At 32.2% G+C, this 21,654-nt stretch overlaps 2 protein-coding genes across 2 annotated transcripts; one reads left to right on the top strand and one right to left on the bottom strand.

Annotated features, from left to right (window-relative positions):
• Positions 1–8,133: 8,133 nt before the first annotated feature.
• Positions 8,134–14,115, bottom strand: LOC125877960 (DEAD-box ATP-dependent RNA helicase 53, mitochondrial-like). The gene is made up of 8 exons (XM_049559251.1): positions 13,528–14,115; positions 12,383–12,510; positions 11,781–12,192; positions 11,598–11,696; positions 11,207–11,431; positions 10,374–10,535; positions 8,924–9,431; positions 8,134–8,476 (listed from the first exon to the last, which is right to left on the bottom strand). The coding sequence occupies exons 1-7, from the start codon at positions 13,897–13,899 to the stop codon at positions 8,937–8,939; spliced, it is 1,893 nt and encodes a 630-aa protein (XP_049415208.1). The 5' UTR covers positions 13,900–14,115; the 3' UTR covers positions 8,134–8,476; positions 8,924–8,936.
• A 1,088-nt stretch (positions 14,116–15,203) lies between these two features.
• Positions 15,204–20,776, top strand: LOC125877964 (uncharacterized). The gene is made up of 7 exons (XM_049559256.1): positions 15,204–15,746; positions 16,372–16,519; positions 17,047–17,238; positions 17,749–17,877; positions 18,913–19,082; positions 20,176–20,306; positions 20,481–20,776. Exons 1-7 carry the CDS (start codon positions 15,521–15,523, stop codon positions 20,574–20,576), a joined length of 1,092 nt encoding a protein of 363 aa, XP_049415213.1. The 5' UTR covers positions 15,204–15,520; the 3' UTR covers positions 20,577–20,776.
• Positions 20,777–21,654: the final 878 nt, after the last annotated feature.

Here is a 21,654-nt window from a genome sequence, read left to right on the forward strand (position 1 = left end):
TCTTTCTTAGTATTATTTCTTGAATTTTGTTTCAGATTTCTAATATTTTTCTTTTGTTGTTTTTTTGTGTATATTTTTTACTTTTGTTTGACTGTTTTTGACTAGAATTAGCTGCCACCCACTTTTGCAAATCCATGATTATTTTAAAAATAAAATAAAATTATCAGTGTTGTGAGGGGGTGGGGTGGAGGTGGGTGAGGTTGCTATGGTAGAATACATTTTGTGCTTTTAACCCAATTCAAACTAAAAAAACCTAGGTCATTTAGCTCACACGCAATGCGACAAGACAGGGCTTATAGTCTTCTAGGCCTGCTTTGAGCGGTGAGTATCGTTATACATTGTTACTAAAGCTATTGGAGGTGAATGGGGAATATAAGATATAGGAGAAAAGTCTAGTAAAAGAAGAATTTTATATTTTTTACAATTTTAGAAAGAGAGGTAATTGTTTTTTATGTTATAATTAATATTAATTCATTTTTGTTATATATTTCCTTTTCTTATAAGTGAAAATGCAGAAGATATTGTATTTTTTAAAATTTTTTCTAACTCTTTTTTGGTGGCATGACAACTTGTTATAAATTACTACTATTGTATTGATGTAATCTGGAAAGTTTTGACTTAAATATCAAAAGTTATATTCTCATAATTACTACTATAATCACATCCACTGCAGGGGTAAACCTGCTAATTCAAAATTTAGTTTTTGCAATTTACTTTACTTCAAATTCAAGAATCCTTCTTTAGTTCATTGGTGTAATAATTAGACAATGCAACCCCATCAAACTGAGTTGTGGTACGGTGAATAGATTGCTCTATTCTTAATAATAAGAGGTCTTGTGTTTGAGCTCCGAGTATATAAAATCTTATTGGAAGTGTCACCTCCAAATAGGTCATATAATGCATAATTCTAATTTAATCATAACTCTAATATGATCTCTGAAAAACAGGCGAAGGAAAAAAAAGCAATGTAACCCCCCACCCTATTAGCTAGTAGTATAGTAGTAATAAGTTTCAAATTTTAGTCAAACATACATTTTGCGTTTCATGGGAATCTAGATTTTAAAATTAACCAACATCCATATTGAGTTGAACTTTGAAGCTAATAAAACTATAAAAGCATTCCAAAATTCAACATATAATGAATATCTCAATTATAATATATAAATAATGTGTATATAAATAATAGTTGTTCTTTAAAATTACAAATATCTCAATTATAATATATAAATAAAATAGAGTATAAATAAAGGTTAAATAGTCAATTCTCCTTCTAATCAATATTTCTAAAAGGGCGTATAAATAAAAAATACTACAAATATTTTTTAAAACTAAGGGGCAGTACTCTTCGAAACGGCTTATCAGGCCATATGCAAAGTATATACACACATAATAATAATAATAATAATAATAATAATAATAATAATAATAATAATAATTAATAATAATAATAATAGTAATAGTAATAATAATAATTAATAATAATAATAATAATAGTAATAATAATAATACTAATAATAATAATAATAATAATAGTAATAATAATAATAATAATAATAAAAATTAAAATTAAAAAAAAAATTAAAAAAAATAAAAACTTTCAAACCAACCAAAAGTCATGAATTCATGATTAGTTGCATTAACCTAATTATTTGTTTAGTTTTGCATTAAAATGGTTTGATAATAAATAATTGCTTTACATGCCAACTACCTTCTCCAGATCATTAATGCAATTAACAAATCTAATTTTTACGAAATTAGAATTTAAAATTATGAGTTATACATTTTTATGAGATTTATAATTATCTAAATTATTGGATTTGCAATTATATATTTATTAAAAATTTAAATATAAATATATAATTTAAACTAAAATTATTGACCATATTCGATACTATAAGAAATACTATATCTCCACCTGTAAAGAAAATTAGATAAATATCTAGTGAATAATGTTTACTCCCTCTGTCCCTAATTACTTGTTCACTTTTCCTTTTTTAGTTGTCCCTAATTACTTGTCCATTTTGACAAATTAAGAAAGAACAACTTTTTTTTTCTCTAATATACCCTCAATTTATTACTTTGAAAAATGTAAAACTTCTTGAAAATCTAAAGTTTTTAATTCATCCACCTCATAATTAATAGGGGTAAAATAGTAAACTCACTATATCAATTATTATTTTCTTAATAAGTGTGTCAATTCAAAAAATGGACAAATAATTAGGGACTAATGGAGTATTAAACTGCCCATCGTTATTCACATTCATTAATTACTTACATATATGTATGTGTATATTTTGTTTAATCGAAATCTGTATTAAATACCTGGTGGGAAATTTAAAAATTACTATCTCTCTCTAACTAATTTTAGTTTTACCACGTAAATGAAAGTAATGTACAAGCTAAAGCTTATCCAAATTGGGGAAAATTACTCTTTTGTTTCAATTTGTTTTTTAGTTCGTTTATATTAAAATTTCTTTTCTCTTTTATTGAAATTCTTTAATTTTAATTTTTCATACAACATTTTCAAGATTACAAGATTAAATAATATTTTAATATATTCTACATACCTTTAGTTTAAAATTCACTATATAAAAAATGATCTTTAATGGCAATAACTTAATTACCGCTAAAACATATTTTTAGTGGCATTTAGCACTGTTTATAAATGTCCTAAAGCCCATAGTGACACTAAATCTAATGAATTAACTAATGTCGGTAAAAAAAAATTACTTTTTGGTAATGTGTGTATTTATTGCTACTAAAAGTTATTTTTATTATAGCAATTATAGAATTCAAAAGTCATAGTTACTTTACACTCCCTCCGTTCCTTTTCATACGTCGTCCTTACTATAAGTAGTTGGTCCATAATACTCCCTTTGCCCCTAATTACTTGTCTACTTTTCCTTTTATAGTTGTCCCTAATTACTTGTCCATTTGACAAATCAAGAAATGACAAATTCTTTTTACCTATTATACCCTCAATTAAATGACTAATTATTTTTAAAAATGTAGAACTTTTCATCCACTTCATAAGTAATAGGGGTAAGATGGTAAACTCACTATGTCATTAATTATTTTCTTAATAAATGTGTCAATTCAAAAGTGAACAAGTAATTAGGGACAGAGGAAGTACTTGTCATTTCATAAAATCAATGCATAAATTACAATATTTTTCTTATTATACCTTGATAGTTAATTAGTCTTGAAAATAGATATTTGACAACCTAGGAAAACTAATATGTAATTAATGTTCATTGTAATTACTTCATACATTGATTAATTACTTTCACCATTGCATTACTCTATAAAATCTATTTTGAAAAAGAAATCTCAACAAACAAATTAAAAATAAAAGATGGATTTATTTATCATTTATTGAAAAGTTGATTTAAAAAAAAACATTAAATAAAGATAGAATTGTAAACTTAGTTTCTTAATGTAAGTGAAATAAAAAAAAAGGTGACATATAAAAAGGAATGGAGTGAGTATTAAATTAAAATCAAACAGATAAATTGAAAGAAAGAATGTAATTAATGATAATACATCGTTCACTAATACTCCCTTGGTTCATAATTATTTGTCCAATTTTGAATTGACACACCAAGTAAGAAAATACTGTTTGACATAGTAAGTTTGCCATTATATCCTTATTAATTATGAAGTGGATGAATTAAAAATTTAAGATTTTCAAAAAGTTCTACTTTTTTCAAAGTAATTAATTGAGGATATAATAGGTAAAAAAAATTGTCCTTTTTTTGATTTGTCAAAATGGACAAATAAAAAGGGACAAGTAAAAAAGAAAAATTGGACAGGTAATTAGAAACATAGGGAGTATGAAGTGTTGCGGTGACTTATCATCACTTTGCATTTATTACATCAAAATCATATTAATTACTCCCTCTGTCCCTAATTACTTGTCTACATTTGAATTAACACACCAATTAAGAAAACAATTAATGACATAGTGAGTTTACCATTTTACCCCTATTAATTATGAAGTGGATGAAAAGTTCTACATTTTTCAAAGTAATTAATCATTTAAGTATAATAGGTAAAAAAACAATTATTCTTTCTTGATTTGTCAAAATGGACAAGTAATTAGGGNATTAAAAAAAAAATTAAAAAAAATAAAAACTTTCAAACCAACCAAAAGTCATGAATTCATGATTAGTTGCATTAACCTAATTATTTGTTTAGTTTTGCATTAAAATGGTTTGATAATAAATAATTGCTTTACATGCCAACTACCTTCTCCAGATCATTAATGCAATTAACAAATCTAATTTTTACGAAATTAGAATTTAAAATTATGAGTTATACATTTTTATGAGATTTATAATTATCTAAATTATTGGATTTGCAATTATATATTTATTAAAAATTTAAATATAAATATATAATTTAAACTAAAATTATTGACCATATTCGATCCCTCTGTCCCTAATTACTTGTTCACTTTTCCTTTTTTAGTTGTCCCTAGTTACTTGTCCATTTTGGAAAAATCAAGAAAGGAAAACTTTTTTTTTCTCTAATATACCCTCAATTTATTACGTTGAAAAATGTAGAACTTCTTGAAAATCTTAAGTTTTTAATTCATCCACTTCATAATTAATAGGGATAAAATAGTAAACTCGCTATATCAATTGAGTATTATTTTCTTAATAGGTGTGTAAATCAAAAAATGGACAAGTAATTAGGGATAAATGGAGTATTAAACTGCCCATCGTTATTCACATTCATTAATTACTTACATATATGTATGTGTATATTTTGTTTAATCGAAATCTGTATTAAATACTTGGTGGGAAATTTAAAAACTACTATCTCTTCTCTAACTAATTTTAGTTTTACCACGTTAATGAAAGTAATGCACAAACTAAAGCTTATCCAAATTGGGGAAAATTACTCTTTTGTTTCAATTTGTTTTTTAGTTCGTTTATATTAAAATTTCTTTTCTCTTTTATTGAAATTCTTTAATTTTAATTTTTCATACAACATTTTCAAGATTACAAGATTAAATAATATTTTAATATATTCTACATACCTTTAGTTTAAAATTCACTATATAAAAAATGATCTTTAACGGTAATAACTTAATTACCGCTAAAATATATTTTTAGTGGCATTTAGCACTGTTTGTAAATGTCCTAAAGCCCATAGTGACACTGAATCTAATGAATTAACTAATGCCGGTAAAAAAAAAAAAATTACTCTTTGTTAATGTGTGCATTTATTGCTACTAAAAGTTATTTTTATTATAGCAATTATAAAATTCAAAAGTCATAATTATGTTACACTCCCTCCGTTCCTTTTCATACGTCATCCTTACTATAAATAGTTGGTCCATAATACTCCCTTTGTCCCTAATTACTTGTCTACTTTTCCTTTTATAGTTGTCCCTAATTACTTGTCTATTTTGACAAATCAAGAAAGGACAAATTCTTTTTACCTATTATACCCTCAATTAAATGACTAATTATTTTTTAAAATGTAGAACTTTTCATCCACTTCATAATTAATAGGGGTAAAATGATAAACTCACTATGTCATTAATTATTTTCTTAATAAGTGTGTCAATTCAAAAGTGGACAAGTAATTAAAGACAGATGAAGTACTTGTCATTTCATAAAATCAATGCATAAATTACAATATTTTTCCTATTATACCTTGATAGTTAATTAGTCTTGGAAATAGATATTTGACAACCTAGGAAAACTAATATGTAAATAATGTTCATTGTAATTACTTCACACATTGATTAATTACTTTTACCATTGCATTACTCTATAAAATCTATTTTGAAAAAGAAATCTCAACAAACAAATTAAAAATAAAAGATGGATTTATTTATCATTTATTGAAAAGTTGATTTCAAAAAAACATTAAATAAAGATAGAATTGTAAACTTAGTTTCTTAATGCAAGTGAAATAAAAAAATGGTGACATATAAAAAGAAATGGAGGGAGTATTAAATTAAAATCAAACAAATAAATTGAAAGAAAGAAAGTCATTAATACATCGTTCACTAATACTCCCTTGGTTCCTAATTATTTGTCCAATTTTGAATTGACACACCAATTAAGAAAATAATGTTTGACATAGTGAGTTTGCCATTATATCCTTATTAATTATGAAGTGGATAAATTAAAAATTTAAGATTTTCAAGAAGTTTTACTTTTTTCAAAGTAATTAATTGAGGATATAATGGTAAAAAAAAATTGTCCTTTTTTTGATTTGTCAAAATGAACAAATAAAAAGGGACAAGTAAAAAAGAAAAATTGGACAGGTAATTAGAAACATAGGGAGTATGAAGTGTTGCGGTGACTTATCATCGCTTTGTATTTATTACATCAAAATCATATTAATTACTCCCACTGTCCCTAATTACTTGTCCACATTTGAATTGACACACCAATTAAGAAAACAATTAATGACATAGTGAGTTTACCATTTTACCCCTATTAATTATGAAGTGGATGAAAAGTTCTACATTTTTCAAAGTAATTAATCATTTAAGTATAATAGGTAAAAAAAAAATTATTCTTTCTTGATTTGTCAAAATGGACAAATAATTAGGGACAACTATAAAAGTAAAAATGAACAAGTAATTAGGGACAGAGGGAGTACTTAACTATTACTCCATTTGTCCCTAATTACTTGTCCACTTTTTCTTTTTTGGTTGTCCATAATTACTTGTTCATTTTGACAAATCAAGAAAGGACAAATACCTATTACATCCTCAATTAATTACTTTGAAAAATGTAGAACTTCTTGAAAATCTTAAGTTTTTAATTTATCCACTTCATAATTAATAGAGATAAAATGATACTTATTATGTTAAAAATTATTTTCTTAATAGATGTGTCAATTCAAGAGTAAACAACTAATTGGAGACTGAAAGAGGAGTATTATAGTCAAGTGATAATTAATGTGAGAATAGACATAAACAGTGCTTTTATTACATATTCATTTAAATCAATATAAATACTTGGGACGTATAAGTGAATCTTTTTCTCCAATTCATATTGATTATATATTTTGTTGATGTAATGTCTAACTTAAATTTTGTAGTTTGTACCATTTATTTGATGTATATATATATATTTGTATTTGTTTTTATTCTTATTATTCTCTAAATTTGATGAATTGATAACATTTCTAAATAATTTTAGTTTAAAAAGATGAGATATATACGCGCTCCCATTTATTAAACAAAAATAATAATTAATAAAAAAAAATTGTTTGAGTTAGGTTTCCTCTACACAAATGACAGACCAAATAGCCGACCAGCCGACCGGACCTTTGGGGACATGAAGCATATTTTCTGGCAACTCTGTTTTTTTTTTTTTACCTAGTCTTTGATTAAGATGTACTCTACGCCAAAATTAAAAAAACTATATGAATTAAGATATAATTAATCAAGCCAATACATATACAAAACGAAATTAGTATATGTTACAAGTTAAATTAATTTGATGTGATGCAGTTTTTTTTTTGAAAAAATTACATGAAATGGAAAATATATATAGCAAATTATTTAATTTAGATATAGTTTTTTTTAATTTTGCTATTTGACTCCTAATGGTATAAATTTGTATAATTCGATCTCTGATTATATAAATTCAGAATTTGTATACTATTTGTTGATACATTTTACTAGTATAAGTTATGAAAAATTATCATGTTTTTATATTGGACGGAGTTTTGAAAAAAATCCTAAATGTATAAACTTATCATGTTTGCATATTGGCAAGCAAAAATATACAAGCGGAAATACCCATAACAAACAAAACTATAACTATAGAACGTAATAGGCAAACTATAGTTATAATTAAATTTAATCTCTTTGTTATTTATGAATTTCTTTGTCACCAAGCCTTTCTGTCTACCTCAGAATCTCCTGCAACAAAAGATCAATATACTGTTACCGGAAGCTATATAAACCTTCATAACGTTGTCTGAATTGAAACATGATCAAAATAGGTGTTCTCGAATGATATTTGCTTAGGTTTATAAAGAAATATAATACAATTACCACTTTGGTATTCAAAAAATTAGCTCACATCGAGGGAAATATATACACCCACCCAATGTTTGTGGCACCCTTAGCTTATATCCTATTGAAGTGATAAATAAATCCTATATACAATTAGTGCATTCATCCAAAAGGAGTACTGGTACATAGTTCTTTAGAAACGGAGCTAAAAACATGTAAACTGTCACTGCATATTGCAGAATTGAAACCAATTGAGATGATCAAAAAAATATAATAGCAGGCAAGCAAAAGACGTGTGTTCTTGATAGATAAAGATTACATATAGGTGGATATTAAATGGTTATTTCTTATGGAATTCTAAGTATAGCATTTGAGTTGAAATATCATTCTGCAAATCTAAACACAGCCTTGTAATGCTTTCACAAATTGGACATTAGTCGCACATTCATCTCTTCATGGCCATATTCACAGTGTCCACGCCTGTTGAACAAACCAGAGCATTACATCAAAAACATAATGCAGAGTTCCCGTTCACATGTACAAACAAAACTATCTTTCCTATTTATACAGTCATTCCGTTCTAAGATGTTTTATATCCTTGTTAACAACAGGCACCTTCAGAAAGGTATTATAGCTGAAACTATTTCAAATACAAACAACCATTTAAAACACATGCATGATGCACTGTATAACAGACCAGCCACAATATATCAAAGAGTCCAGCTGAGCTTCTTTGTTTTATTGTTAAATCAAAGACAACCTTTTATTTCCTATTTTCCAACCTCTTTGTTCAGTTGTTAGTGTTATTGTCATAGTATTAGTAAGTCTTGCTTAATAATTTTGTATACAAGTAGGAACAAATGGAGAATTATCAATGACCATATGGATGAGAACATCAAATTCATCAGTAGAAAACAAGGAACTTGCCTTACAGAAAGAACTAGAAAAATTTCTTCCCAGAACCTTGGTCACCACTAGCCTTGCCATCTCCAAATCCACTAGAGCGGCCTGAACCAAATCCTCCAAAACCACTTGAGCGGTTTGAACTCTCGAAGTTTCCAAAGCCACCAGTCCGGTTTGAACTTCCAAAACCGCCACTACGATCTGAACCACCAAAATTACCAAATCCTCCCTGGCGATTGGAGTCACGCATGTCTCCAGAACCACCAAAATTCCCTGAGCGACCTGAGCTTGATCCACCAAAGCTACCCCCTGATCGTCCACCACCAGATCCACCAAATCCACCTGTTCGACCAGAATATCCGCCTTGACCCCCAAACCTGCCGCCAGAATTTCCATAGCCACCAGAGCGACCTGAACCAGAATCACCAAACCGACCACCTCCCATGCCTCCATAAGAGCCAAAGCGTCCCCCACCTCTGCCCATGTCACTGAACATATCTGTTGCTCCAGCCTCTACTTCAATCCTTGGAAGCTTTTTTCACCAAATACATGAAAATAAGATGAGAAAATAAGAAATAACCCTTGGCCACAACTAGCCTTACATACAATTCACCTAATTTGGCCAAGTAAGAACAGGAGGATTATGATACTTAATTGAAAAGACTAGATAATTACTGGAACCAACTATAAGCTGCTTCATTTTCAGCACCATTCCAGTCTATATACTCTCACGATTCACTATTATTCAATTAAGTAAGATAGTGATAGGAAATAGAAAATAAATAAAGATTCAACTCCACTTGTCACTCTCTCAACAAAAGGGCAAGACACAAAAGATATGAAGAGTGACAAATCGTCCTCCATGAAGTAAATGACACCAGAACTTGAACTACTTCAAAGACATGAAATTTTTAGTTTGTATACACTAGTATTCAAATAATAGCACACCAACACATCTCCCTCACATAGTAAAGCATGACAATGAAGTACTAGACCTAACTACAGCCATTTACAATATTCCAACAAATACTCTCCCCAACATCACATTTTCTGTGACATGATTTCATTAGGCATATCTGCTTGAGTTACTACATTGAAATCATTGAGAGATATCCTCAATAGTAATAGAAGTGAAAAGAAGGCCAAAAATGTCTGAATCATCAAAGTAAACACTACAATGCGCTATTCTTACTGTAATCATAAAATATTTGGCGGTAAGAACTTATGATTCTTAGTAAAATACTTTTAACTTTTTGGATCCCATGAAAAAGAAGGAATGCAGAAGCCCCTTTAGCACTAATTAGTTACAGCAGTCACAACTCACACAGCAGTTATAGACTTATAGTCTTCTTGAGCATAAAGCTCTTTTCTCCAACTGAGGTTCACAATCATCAGTGCCATCATAAATAACGTGGGGAAAATATGAATAGATGACGCCAAAAAATAAACGCATCACCAATATTAGCCGCCTTACCTCGATAAATCTGCATCCTACATCACGTTCGATACCTTTCACATCCCTATGTTGGCCTGAAGAATGTATCAGAATTGCACTTCCTTTCTTCCCAGCACGCCCAGTTCGACCGGATCGATGAACAAAGATCTCTGATGAGTTTGGAAGCTCATAATGTACCACCTGAGCAGCAAAATATTTCCAAGTTTATGCAGGGAATCCAAAATATTACTAGAACATTTGGGAGCAAATCTGTGTCTTAAAGCAAATTGTATACTCATTCCCACTAAACTAGAATGTTCCTTTATCTCAAGGGGATTCAATAGTCTAAGTATAACTAAAGCACTCATTCTTGCCCTATTTGTGGAGTGTAATTTCTGATGAAGGATATCAATGGAATCCCCTCGGTTATACAAAGCTTCACCCCTGCTCGTACCCTATTGCTTTAAATATGTAGAAAAGACGGCTACTTTCAGATACTTCTGCTCGCTATTGACAAATGCTTTAGAAATATATAACATCTAACATAGACTATATAAAGACCTATAAAAGAGTTTCAAAGGAGAGGAAACTGAAGTAATTGCTTAGTCTGCATTCAAGTAAAGTTGTATTGAGTTATAAAATGACCTTTAAACCTTAAAAACATGAAGGATCAGGCAAGGTTGCTATTTAAATATGCAACTTCCACCGAACCCCTTCTATTACATGTCATGTTGTTGGTTTGTTGATCAACGGGTTCTAACAGAGGGTTTTCTGATATGTTGTCTGCTCTATTGTTGGAGTGTGCAGATGAAAGAAAAGAAATGCAGTGATTATTGCACCTAAAATCACAAGTATGAGAACAAAAGACCAACCAGATCAACATTAGGTACATCAAGTCCTCGAGCAGCAACATCAGTAGCCACCAACACATTGAATTGACCTTGGCGAAAACCTGATAGAGTTCTCTCCCTCTGGGTTTGTGAGATGTCCCCGTGCAAGGCTTCACATTTGAAACTCTTTTGCATTACATACGACAATTTATCAGCATCACGTTTAGTTTGAGTAAAAACAATGCACTTGCCTCCTTTTGCATGCTCCTGCAAAATGAAATGCTCAATTAGTTTCAGAGATTAAGGATTATCGAAAAATTAGACAACAGAAAGACCATTATCTTTATGTTGGTGGAAATAAATAGAGAGCGACTTAGAACAATATGAGAGGGAATAAGGTGGGACAGAGGAGACTGAAGGTATATCTCCATACAGTTATCAGAGGTCCAAGAACTGCTGGTTTCTGATGCATATCACAAGCAATTGAAAACAAGGAAATCCCATCAGCCAGTTTCTGATCAGAATCTCCTACCTGGGATATATTGAAAAATTAGCCTCCAAAGTTATCAAAAATTAAGGAAATTTGTATTAAAATGTTGAGCATTTTTGGTCTCACAAGATCAATGTGAACTGGATTTTTCAGGAACTTGTTGGTAATTTTTAATATCCAACTGGGCATTGTGGCTGAAAACATCAGTGTCTGATGCTTCTGTGGAACATTTTCTAAAATGGTCTCGACATCCTCCGCAAAACCCACGTTAAGCATTTGATCAGCTTCATCTAGAACAACAAACTGGATTTCTGCCAAATTTAAAGCACCCCTCTTCAGCAGATCAATAATCCGACCTGGCGTTCCCACAACAACATCAACTCCCCTGTCAAGGGAACTCATTTGGCGTGAAATGGGAACACCACCATAAACACACAGTGTATCCAGACCAGGAGCAGACTCAAAAAATTCTTTATCCACTTGTTTTGCAAGTTCTCTGGTAGGCGCCAAGATTAAAGCCAAAGGATTCCTTCCACGTCTGCATTATAGAGAATACACAAATTGTTAGTATTTTACAACTGTAATTAGGTCCAAATGCAACAAATATTCAGAATCGAACTTTAATAAAATTGCCAAACCTAGCAGATGAGAAATCATTGCATTATGCTGCTATCATTTTTGTACTACAAAAAATATAAAAGCCCAGAGAGAAAGCAGACTGAACAAACCCATGTTTCTCATTGAAGCGAATGATCTTATCCATGATGGGAATGCCAAAAGCTAGTGTCTTCCCAGTTCCAGTTCTAGCTCGACCTATCATGTCAGATCCTTGCATTGCTGGTTCCAGAACGGCTCTCTGCACAACCCAAAAAAAAAAATTAAAGTCACACCTCTGTTTGCCTTGCATCTTGTGACTAAAATAACCTAATGCTATGCATTAAAACACACAGTACATGACTAAATTAAGCTCATTTCACCAACTAAAACACAAGTGGACAGATCATTCTAAACAGGATTCCAGAGGAGAAAATTTTGATATGCTTAGCATTGTATTTTTTTTGAAATTGATATGCTTAGCATTGTATTAGGCACCTAGTGGCAAATGAAGTGATCGAAAACCTTGATATATTAAGCATCGTATTAGGCAACTAAGGGTGCGATCTGGTGGCAGATGAGGTGATCGAAAACCTTGGAGGCAAAGGTTAAACTTCTAGCAGAGACAATAAAACTAAGTGTTTCTTCCCACCTGTTTAAGTCTCAAACAAAATTCCTAGCAGTCAATGAAGTGATTGAAAACCTCAGAGGCCAAGGTTAAAATTCTAGCAGACACAATAAAATTTAAGTGATTACTTCCACCTGCTTAAGCCTTTGTCAAAATTGTACAGGAACTGTATTGGTGGAAGGTGGCATAAAAATGTCAACTGCCTTGTTAAAAAGCTAGCCGACCAACCTCACGAGAGTAAACCATACAACCCTAAGTTACTCAACCCTAGAGAATATTTAACTTCATCAACAAAAAAACTTCCAGAAACACATTAAGCCTTTGTTTGGTATGGCAAAATATGACTACAAAATTAGATATAAAAAAAGTATACTAAGCTTAGCTGAGATGGTCATACACCAACATATTCCTTTATTGGTGGAAATGACATCGTTCACTCGACGTCATTATATGTCCGACTCTTTAACCCATATAAACTCATTCAATCAACACATTGATAATCTTGCTCGATACAGTAGGATTACAATATACCTAATCACAACCAGTGGAAACGTTCCATGAGAAAACATTTCGAATCACACCAACACACCCTAAAAGCTGAAAAAGAAACAATTTTTCCAAACGGAAATGATAGTCGCTTTGAGGAAAAACCTGAATAGGGAAGAGCTTCGTAATTCCCTTTTTCTCCAAAGCAGAAACGATCTCCTGAGCTATACCAAGTTTCGCTATCTCAAGTCCTTCATCATCCTCAGGTAAATCCGCCACCGCATATCCAGCTCGTAAATACCCACCTGAATGAAACCCTCTTACAGAAACCCCAAATTTCCCATCAACCCAGTTTCCATTTCTTGAAGTATTAGCCGTACTAACAGTGGTAAAGGTGTTAAATTGGGTATTTCCGGAAATGAACTTGTCGTCGCCGGACGTCGACGGCGAGAACAATAGATGAGTAAGGGCATTAAGAGCAACCCTTTTCGAGGCATGTAAAGAAGAAGACTTCTTCAATAGAACAAGGCTATTCATTATTGCTTTCTTCAAATATTCCAACAGAGAAGAGATCAGCAAAATGGTATAGAAGGGTTTAATTAGGGTTTATGAAAAAGACGAAAGAAGCAACTGATTTAAGCCAGCAAAATATGAAGGCGGTTGAGGGGTCCGATACTTTGGCTCTGGAAAGCAGAGGCTGTAGAGATATTTTGGAGCTATAAAAGGGGTTTTGGGATCAAGAAAGGGGTTTTGGTGTTTGTATTGTGAAGGGTTTAAGAAAAGGAAGAGAACTAATAGAAGTAGAGTCCAACATCCACATATGACTGGGCTGGGGTTTGTTTTGCCTTCAGAATGGACAGTAGATAGGGCTGCACTTACTTGAGTTATTATAGTCAAATAAGCCCAACATAATTTGGGCTGGGCTTGAAATGTTTGTAAACATGTGTCTATTGGGCTTCTTAGGTGACAAAAACAAAAATCTAACAAATGGTCATAACTTAAATCTCCCCCAAACAGTTTCAAATTTTGATATGAGCTTCTTTTGATATTTGAAGTCTTTTGATATATTATTTGCTCAAAACTATTCGTGTTTGCACCACATCGAATTCAAAAGACGCCCTTTCAAGAATCCTTAATAGCTAACAGAGTTTTTCATCCTCCAAACGGTCCTAAATTCTAGATATGATATGATTAATATCCCAACTCAACATGTGTTCAAATTAGGATTGACTTTTGACTTTTAAGTTAGAAGTCTTATCGGATAACTTTTGACTTATTTTTATCATTTTAGTTTAAAATAAGTGTTTTTAATTAAGCACCTTTTAAATTTACCCTGATACTCTAAAAGTGCTTAAAACTCAAAGGTAAGTTCTAATGTTTTGTTAGTGGTGGTTAAACCAATGTTATTGTATAAGACTGAGTGTTGGCCAATTAAAACCTCTCATGTCTAAAAGATACATGTAGTGAAGATGAGAATGTTGAAGTGGATGTGTGGTCATACTAGGAGTGATAAAATTGGAAATGAGGATATCCAAGACAAGGTAGGTGTGACCTCCTTGGTGGACAAGATAAGAAAAGCGGGACTAAGATGGTTTAAACATGTGAAGAGGGAATTGCATAGAAACATCAATGAGGTGCGGGAGGTTGGTTATAGAGGGTACAAAGAGAGACACATGTAGGTAGAAGAAGTATTGGGTAGAGGTGATAAAATAGAATATTACACAACTTTGACTTACGGAGGTCCTACATTTCACCGGATATGATAAGAATTTAGAGAGTTGCGTTAAACAAGAAACGGACAGTGCATCATCGAAATTCGAAAGATCATAAAATGGGACTAAGAAATAAGAGAAAGATACAAAGAGAAATGGTGGAAATGGCCAATAAACAAAGTTGTTGAGCTTTCTTTGCTCTGCAGTCCTTGTATGAAAACCAAAAGCTACAAAACACCAGTCCAATAAATCAATCTTTTTTTATCCCTACAAAGACCCAATACGAAAACATCCGTCAATTTCATACGCCCATTCTTAGCACTTGTCTTTTCGTTGCCGTCCCAATATTCTATTTACTAAACAAATTAAAATATGGTTTTTTCCCTCTTTTTCTTTAGCTTCAAGAACACCCCCATTTCACCTGCCAATTTTACTGGGAGTGGAAAATGAAGAGGTATAGGAATGGAGAAATATGGGATTTTGAGGAAGAAATGCAGCTTCTTGGAGATGGATTTTGTGATCAGAGAGAAGTCATATTGGGATTGGATGGTGATACCACTTGTACTGTTTGTGTTTGTATGCCTCTTATCCCTTTTGCTGATGAACTACCTGACCCTCCTCCTATTCTCTCACGAGCAGTTGCTGGATGCTCCAATCACAATAGCGTCGGAGGTATTTTCTCTTGCGTCAAAAACACACCTCAAGTATCACGTTTTTGCGAGTTTTCTATTTGAACTATTATGTGTTTGCGTTAACTACCTGAACTATCAACAACTAGCCAAAATTTATGGGCAAATTAAGTTGGTGCCTTTTGGCAATTGTATTCAAACAGTTCGAGATGTATTTTGATAAATAGTTGGTCATAGTGTTGGTGGGAGGGGAAAACAGTTAACTTCAGTTGAAGATAATATATATTTTTTTTTTTGATGACAAGGGAAACCCGCAGCCGCTACCTTTGGGTGCGCACAGGGTAAAACCCCCATTCCTATGCAATAGCTCGCAAACCACATAGGAGAGGTAACCCGCACTAGGCAAGCCTGGTGCGACGAGCTCGACCCAGAAGGCAAACCCCTTGCTTTCACTGGCAAGGGGTTTCGAACTTGAGACCTCCAACATGGAAGTCCCAAGCTCAAACCACTGGGCCACCCCGAAGGGTGAAGATAATATTTTTGAGTTCTCTAAGTGGACTATTGCGAGGATATGTGACAGGAAACTGTTATCCAGTTCTAATTTTGTTTACTTTATTTAAGGATCAGTACTCTACTGCCCATAGTTCTTAATAAAGACCCTTTTACAGAAAGCGCCGCGAGGGATGCTTTAGAGCTAGTCATGGCTGGTGCTCTTTCCAAAGCAGGCTCAACACGTTTCTGTGTGCAAGCTGTTTGTTTGGCTGTCTCTGGTGTCAACCATCCAACAGATATAGAACGAATAATGAACTGGCTTAGGTATGTTTTAAAAAATTGACACTTTCTTATTGTCTTTCCATATCAATTTATTCATGTGCTTTACTTTTACTGTGTGTGTTCAGCACTAGTGGCTAGTTTCTATATGCTGTGTTCCTAGTGTGCCCTCTGCTGCTATGAGGTGAAATGAAGTGCCATTAGAGATGCTCTATTGGAATACCCAATTGTACCAAGGCTGTTTGAAATGGTTGGAAAATTTGAAAATTATTATATGACCTTTAATGAAAATTCTCTTTCTAGCCATTGAAGATGCATTGTATCGCCCTTTATCCTTCTTACTTGGTAACTGGAGACTTGACTCCATGTGTCACCATTTGGCACATCATCTTGTGAGTTGTCACTGGAGAGTTTCTTTCATTTTCCTTCCCGTCTTCTGAACTTGTCATTGCTCGTTATTTGGATTCATCAGCTGTTTATCTGCTATATTTCATGATTTTTCTCTTCTTTGACTTCATATTTACTTTGGTATATTTCCTTCCCCTAAATTTCTTTCCCTTGATTTCTTGCAGAGATATATTCCCCAGCCATGTCCAATTCTTTGTTCAGAATGATGCTGTTGCTGCTCTTGCAAGTGGAACAATGGGAAAGCTTCATGGTTGTGTCCTTATTGCTGGTACAGGAACAATTGCTTATGGTTTCACTGAAGATGGGAGAGATGCTAGAGCTGCTGGTGCTGGGCCTGTATTAGGAGATTGGGGAAGGTATGCATTGCACGGCTTCACTGCATTAGTCATCTTATTTTCAGGATCTAAAGTGATATTTCATCCTTTTGGCTTCTTCTCCCGCATTTCACAAGTTCATTGTCTACTGCGAACGTTTGAGAGGCAATAAAAGTTGTTGCTAATGATGCTTCATTTAAGATATTTGGCTGACAACATGGGCACTTACATCTGAAGATTTCCCCCTAGTTTTCTGCTGTTTCATACTTAAGCTTAAAGAATTCCTAGTGGAAGTTATCTGTTTGGCTACATCTTCCAAACCTCATACCAGATTCCATTACCTTGTCATTTTTAAGTTTCCATTTTTTATGCTGTTTCAAACTACCTGGCTCTGTAGTGCACATTTTGTTTTGATCCAGTTTGAGATAATTTTATTTTCTAAATTTGTCCTATTGATTTACCTAGGCAGCAATGACTTTTTTAATTTTTTGATTGTTGTACTTTTTCTTTGTTTGGTTAACTTTGAAGGATCTATTTCTTGTTCACATGCAGTGGATATGGTATAGCTGCACAGGCATTGACTGCTGCAGTTAGAGCCTATGATGGTCGTGGTCCATACACTGCACTTACGCCAAGTATTCTAAGGAAGCTGGATCTTTCTTCTCCTGATGAGCTTATTGGGTACTTCATGGAAACTTGAATCACTAATCTCATCAACTTCTTTTATGAGTCAGTTATTCTTTTAAATAATTTACTGCCTCGAAGACATGAACAAACAGTAGCTCATACTGTCAAAATTTGTTATCGCAAAGATGCATGCACATTTGTGGACTTTACTCATGTTGTCAAAGAGTTTTTCTTTTTAAATGCATAGGGAACACATTTGATCTTGACACCTTGGATGTCAAAGGAACAATATTTAAAACATTCACCAGTTATCATAGTATATATGCATAACGATATTATATATTTAACTTTGCAAGCTTTTGTTTATGTTGATTATGAGTTATCCACGTCTAAAATATAATCCATTTTTTGATTAATAAAAATACCATTTCTCACCTTTAAAATTATCTAGCAGGGAAAGGAGTTCATGTGTCCCTTGGGTGTTTGCCGAATTATTTTTTCATGATCCAAGCACTTGTGATACATATAGTAGAGGTTGCAAATTGATTCTAAATAGGACTCTGCATGCTCTGAGATAATATTCTTCATCAACAAAGTTTTCACTACCATGGAGGCAATGTTGTAGTAACCTGTTTGAGACTTTTGAGTAAAATATAAAAATATTATCATGCTTTTTACTTATTCGTCCATTATAGGGAAACTATGGCAGTCTCTTATCTCTTCTAGGTTGATTTTTTTATGCATCCATATATATCATGTCTTCATTAGCCTGAAGAAAATTTTCTTTCATATCTTGCATTATCCTACATCATGGATGTCTTTGCTGATTTTTACATAGTCCTGAAGGGATATATCATTTCTTGCAACATGCTTGTAACATATATACAGTAACTTATGCTCTTGACAGGCAGTTGCTCTAATCTTCTATTTGAGAATAATAGTAATACCTTGAACTACTAAGTTAGATCTTCTTGATTTGTTTTTCCTGTTTAGATACTTCTATTGTTTTTCATAGCTCCTTCATGGGGCTTATTGGATTTTTATGCACAAGAGCTCTTTGGGTCAAAACATTTTTTCATTAATTTTCAGGTGGACCTATTCAGATCCATCTTGGGCTCGGATTGCGGCTCTTGTTCCAGTGGTAGTGACTTGTGCAGAGGGAGGTGATGAAGTAGCAAATAAGATATTGAGAGATGCGGTTCAAGAATTAGCTTCCAGTGTTAAAGCTGTTGTTAGAAGACTACAGTTGTGTGGTGAAGGTATGCTGTCAATCGATTAAGTGATTTGCCTTTTAGGGCTGCAGTTACATGAAAATGTTTTGATATCTTCCATATCTAGATCTCTGTATGTATCTGTATTAGTTTCTCCATATTTATTACGTCCAAGAACTGAACTTAGCCTTAAAAATTTTGATAAATCAGTTTATGTGTTTTCTTCTTCTGAAAATATGACTTTGCAGTGAATTGTGCTGAAGTATATTATATATAACAGAACTCTAATCATGATTTAATTTTTTGGTACTCTATGTTTGACTGGTATCGTGCCTAGAAGAGAAAGTCATAGTTGAGAAGTGTGGTGCTGGAAAAAGGAATAGTAGTGATCTGAAGCAATTGCAATTTTATAGTTTTTTCTTGAGATTGCATTTATTAAATATTTACAGGTTCAATCATTTTAGACTTTTCCAAATAATGGACTTCCTCAATTACGGTTGATTTTGAATCATGTAGAGAATGGTATCATCTGATTGAGAATTGATGTCAAGCTAGTGGAATGTGTTTGTTGCATCAGATTAAAGTTTATGTAGGATAATGTTTTAACTTTTGAGGTATCAAATATTAGGAGACAATGATATGTTTAGCTGTATCTTTAATGCCAAATGTTAACTATAACTTAAGCTTTCAAAAGAATCCCTCCAAGTCCTAAGAATTTTTTTAACAGAATATGTTGGTAGACAATACAGGATAAATACAACAATAACATATTATTCAGTGTGATCCTATAAAGTGGGTCTAAGGAGGGTGGGGTGTATGCTAGACCTTACCCTTACCTTGGGAGAAAAATCTTCTTTACCTTAAGTGTCATATATTTTTTGGTTTTGAAATTGCTGGGTGATTTATTAGGTCTAAATAAGATTTATGATTTATCAAGATGTAGCATGCTTGACAAGTCATTATTACAATCCAGTGTGCTAAAGAAATTGTGTGCCTTAGTTGACTTCATTATTAGAAGTTCTTTATTTTCCCCAAAAATGTTCCTTTTCATTGCATCATCAAACTCGTCTTACTCATCACTTGCACAAAATTGTCTCCAGGCATGACTAACAAGTTGATTTCTGAATTAAATTCTCTGTAGACGGAAATGATACATTTCCTCTTGTTATGGTTGGAGGTGTTCTTGAAGCCAACAAGAAATGGGATATAGGAAGAGAAGTCATTAACTGTATATGCAAGGACTTCCCAGGGGTTCATCCCATTTGTCCAAAGGTAAGCATATTTTCTTCAATTATGCTCAATATAATTTCTCATATTGAAAAATAAAAAGGTTATACTTTACCAAAACGCGATATTCTGTAATGTGTGAAATGTTAACTGGTTCTGCTAACATTGCACATCACTAGGCTCATTGCACATCTCATTTCCTCAACTCTTCGGTATTAGGTGGAACCTGCCATTGGAGCTGCTTTGCTTGCTTGGAACTTGTTGGCTAGGTATAGTCGACAAGGGACTTTGAGAAGTGAAACCTATTCTTCTTAAGATACTTGATCAATTGTACAGCGCGTAAGGATGAATGGAAGGTTATTTCAGCATGTATTCCAGAAAGGAAAATATGTGTTTTGTTTTTCCATTTTTGTTATATAGATTCTTCTTCCTCTTGATGAATTTTTGTTCATCTTCTATATACTGAGTTGCAATAAGTTAGTAAAGGTACAGTTTGTTTATCATTTGTTGTATTCTACAAAAGTTATGTTACCTCCTCCCTGTTTCTCTTTTCTCACTCTCCACATGATTGAGAAGTAGTTGTGTTAGTCTTCTTTTTATTTTTTTGGAGTAATGAAGTATCAGTGTCTCTCTACACTATAAGCACAAGTTTGGCAAAATACGTCGACAACCCTTTAAATCTGTCAGTTATTTCATTTAGATATTCAACTACAACATGTTCCAACAACCCTTTAAATCTGTTAGTTATTTCATTTAGACTTTCAAAACTACATAATAAAGTGTTTTTACTATGTCTTCGACTCAAATTTTGGAAAAAAATTATGCACGTGTTCTCAAGCACTCATTAAGTAGATGAGTTAACTACATAAATTATGGTTTGTAGAGTAAAGAGTAAAAATCTAACAATAAGATATTAGATTATTTTATTTTATATATGATTAAATAATTTAATTCAAAATTATTTATGTTACACTAAGTGTGGGAGAACAATTGCGAAAATTATTAATTTACCAAAATGAAAAGGATGTATCCTAGTACTAGGAAAAAATACCAAAATGATAAGATATCCTTTTTGAAAGCTCTTCTCCTATAATCCTTTAAGGAAGTCATGGTTAAATTGGAAACTTTATCCCAATCTATTTAGTGTAAATAAAATCAAAGACATTAAATAATCTAGAGACAATTTAATTCATATTATAATAAAACTACCAAACATTTTATTTCCACATGGGAATTCAGTAATGTTTTGGGGTTAGAAAGAAGTATTGATTGAAATTTTTCTAAGATTACCAACAAAATCCATCATTCAGTGCACAAGCGTCTGCAAATCATGGTATTCTCTCATTACTAGCCCTAATTTTATCTCCCTACACCTTAACAACAACAACAAAGG

This window comes from Solanum stenotomum, chromosome 9 (assembly GCF_019186545.1).
Source record: "Solanum stenotomum isolate F172 chromosome 9, ASM1918654v1, whole genome shotgun sequence".
NCBI classification, from domain to species: Eukaryota; Viridiplantae; Streptophyta; class Magnoliopsida; order Solanales; family Solanaceae; genus Solanum; species Solanum stenotomum.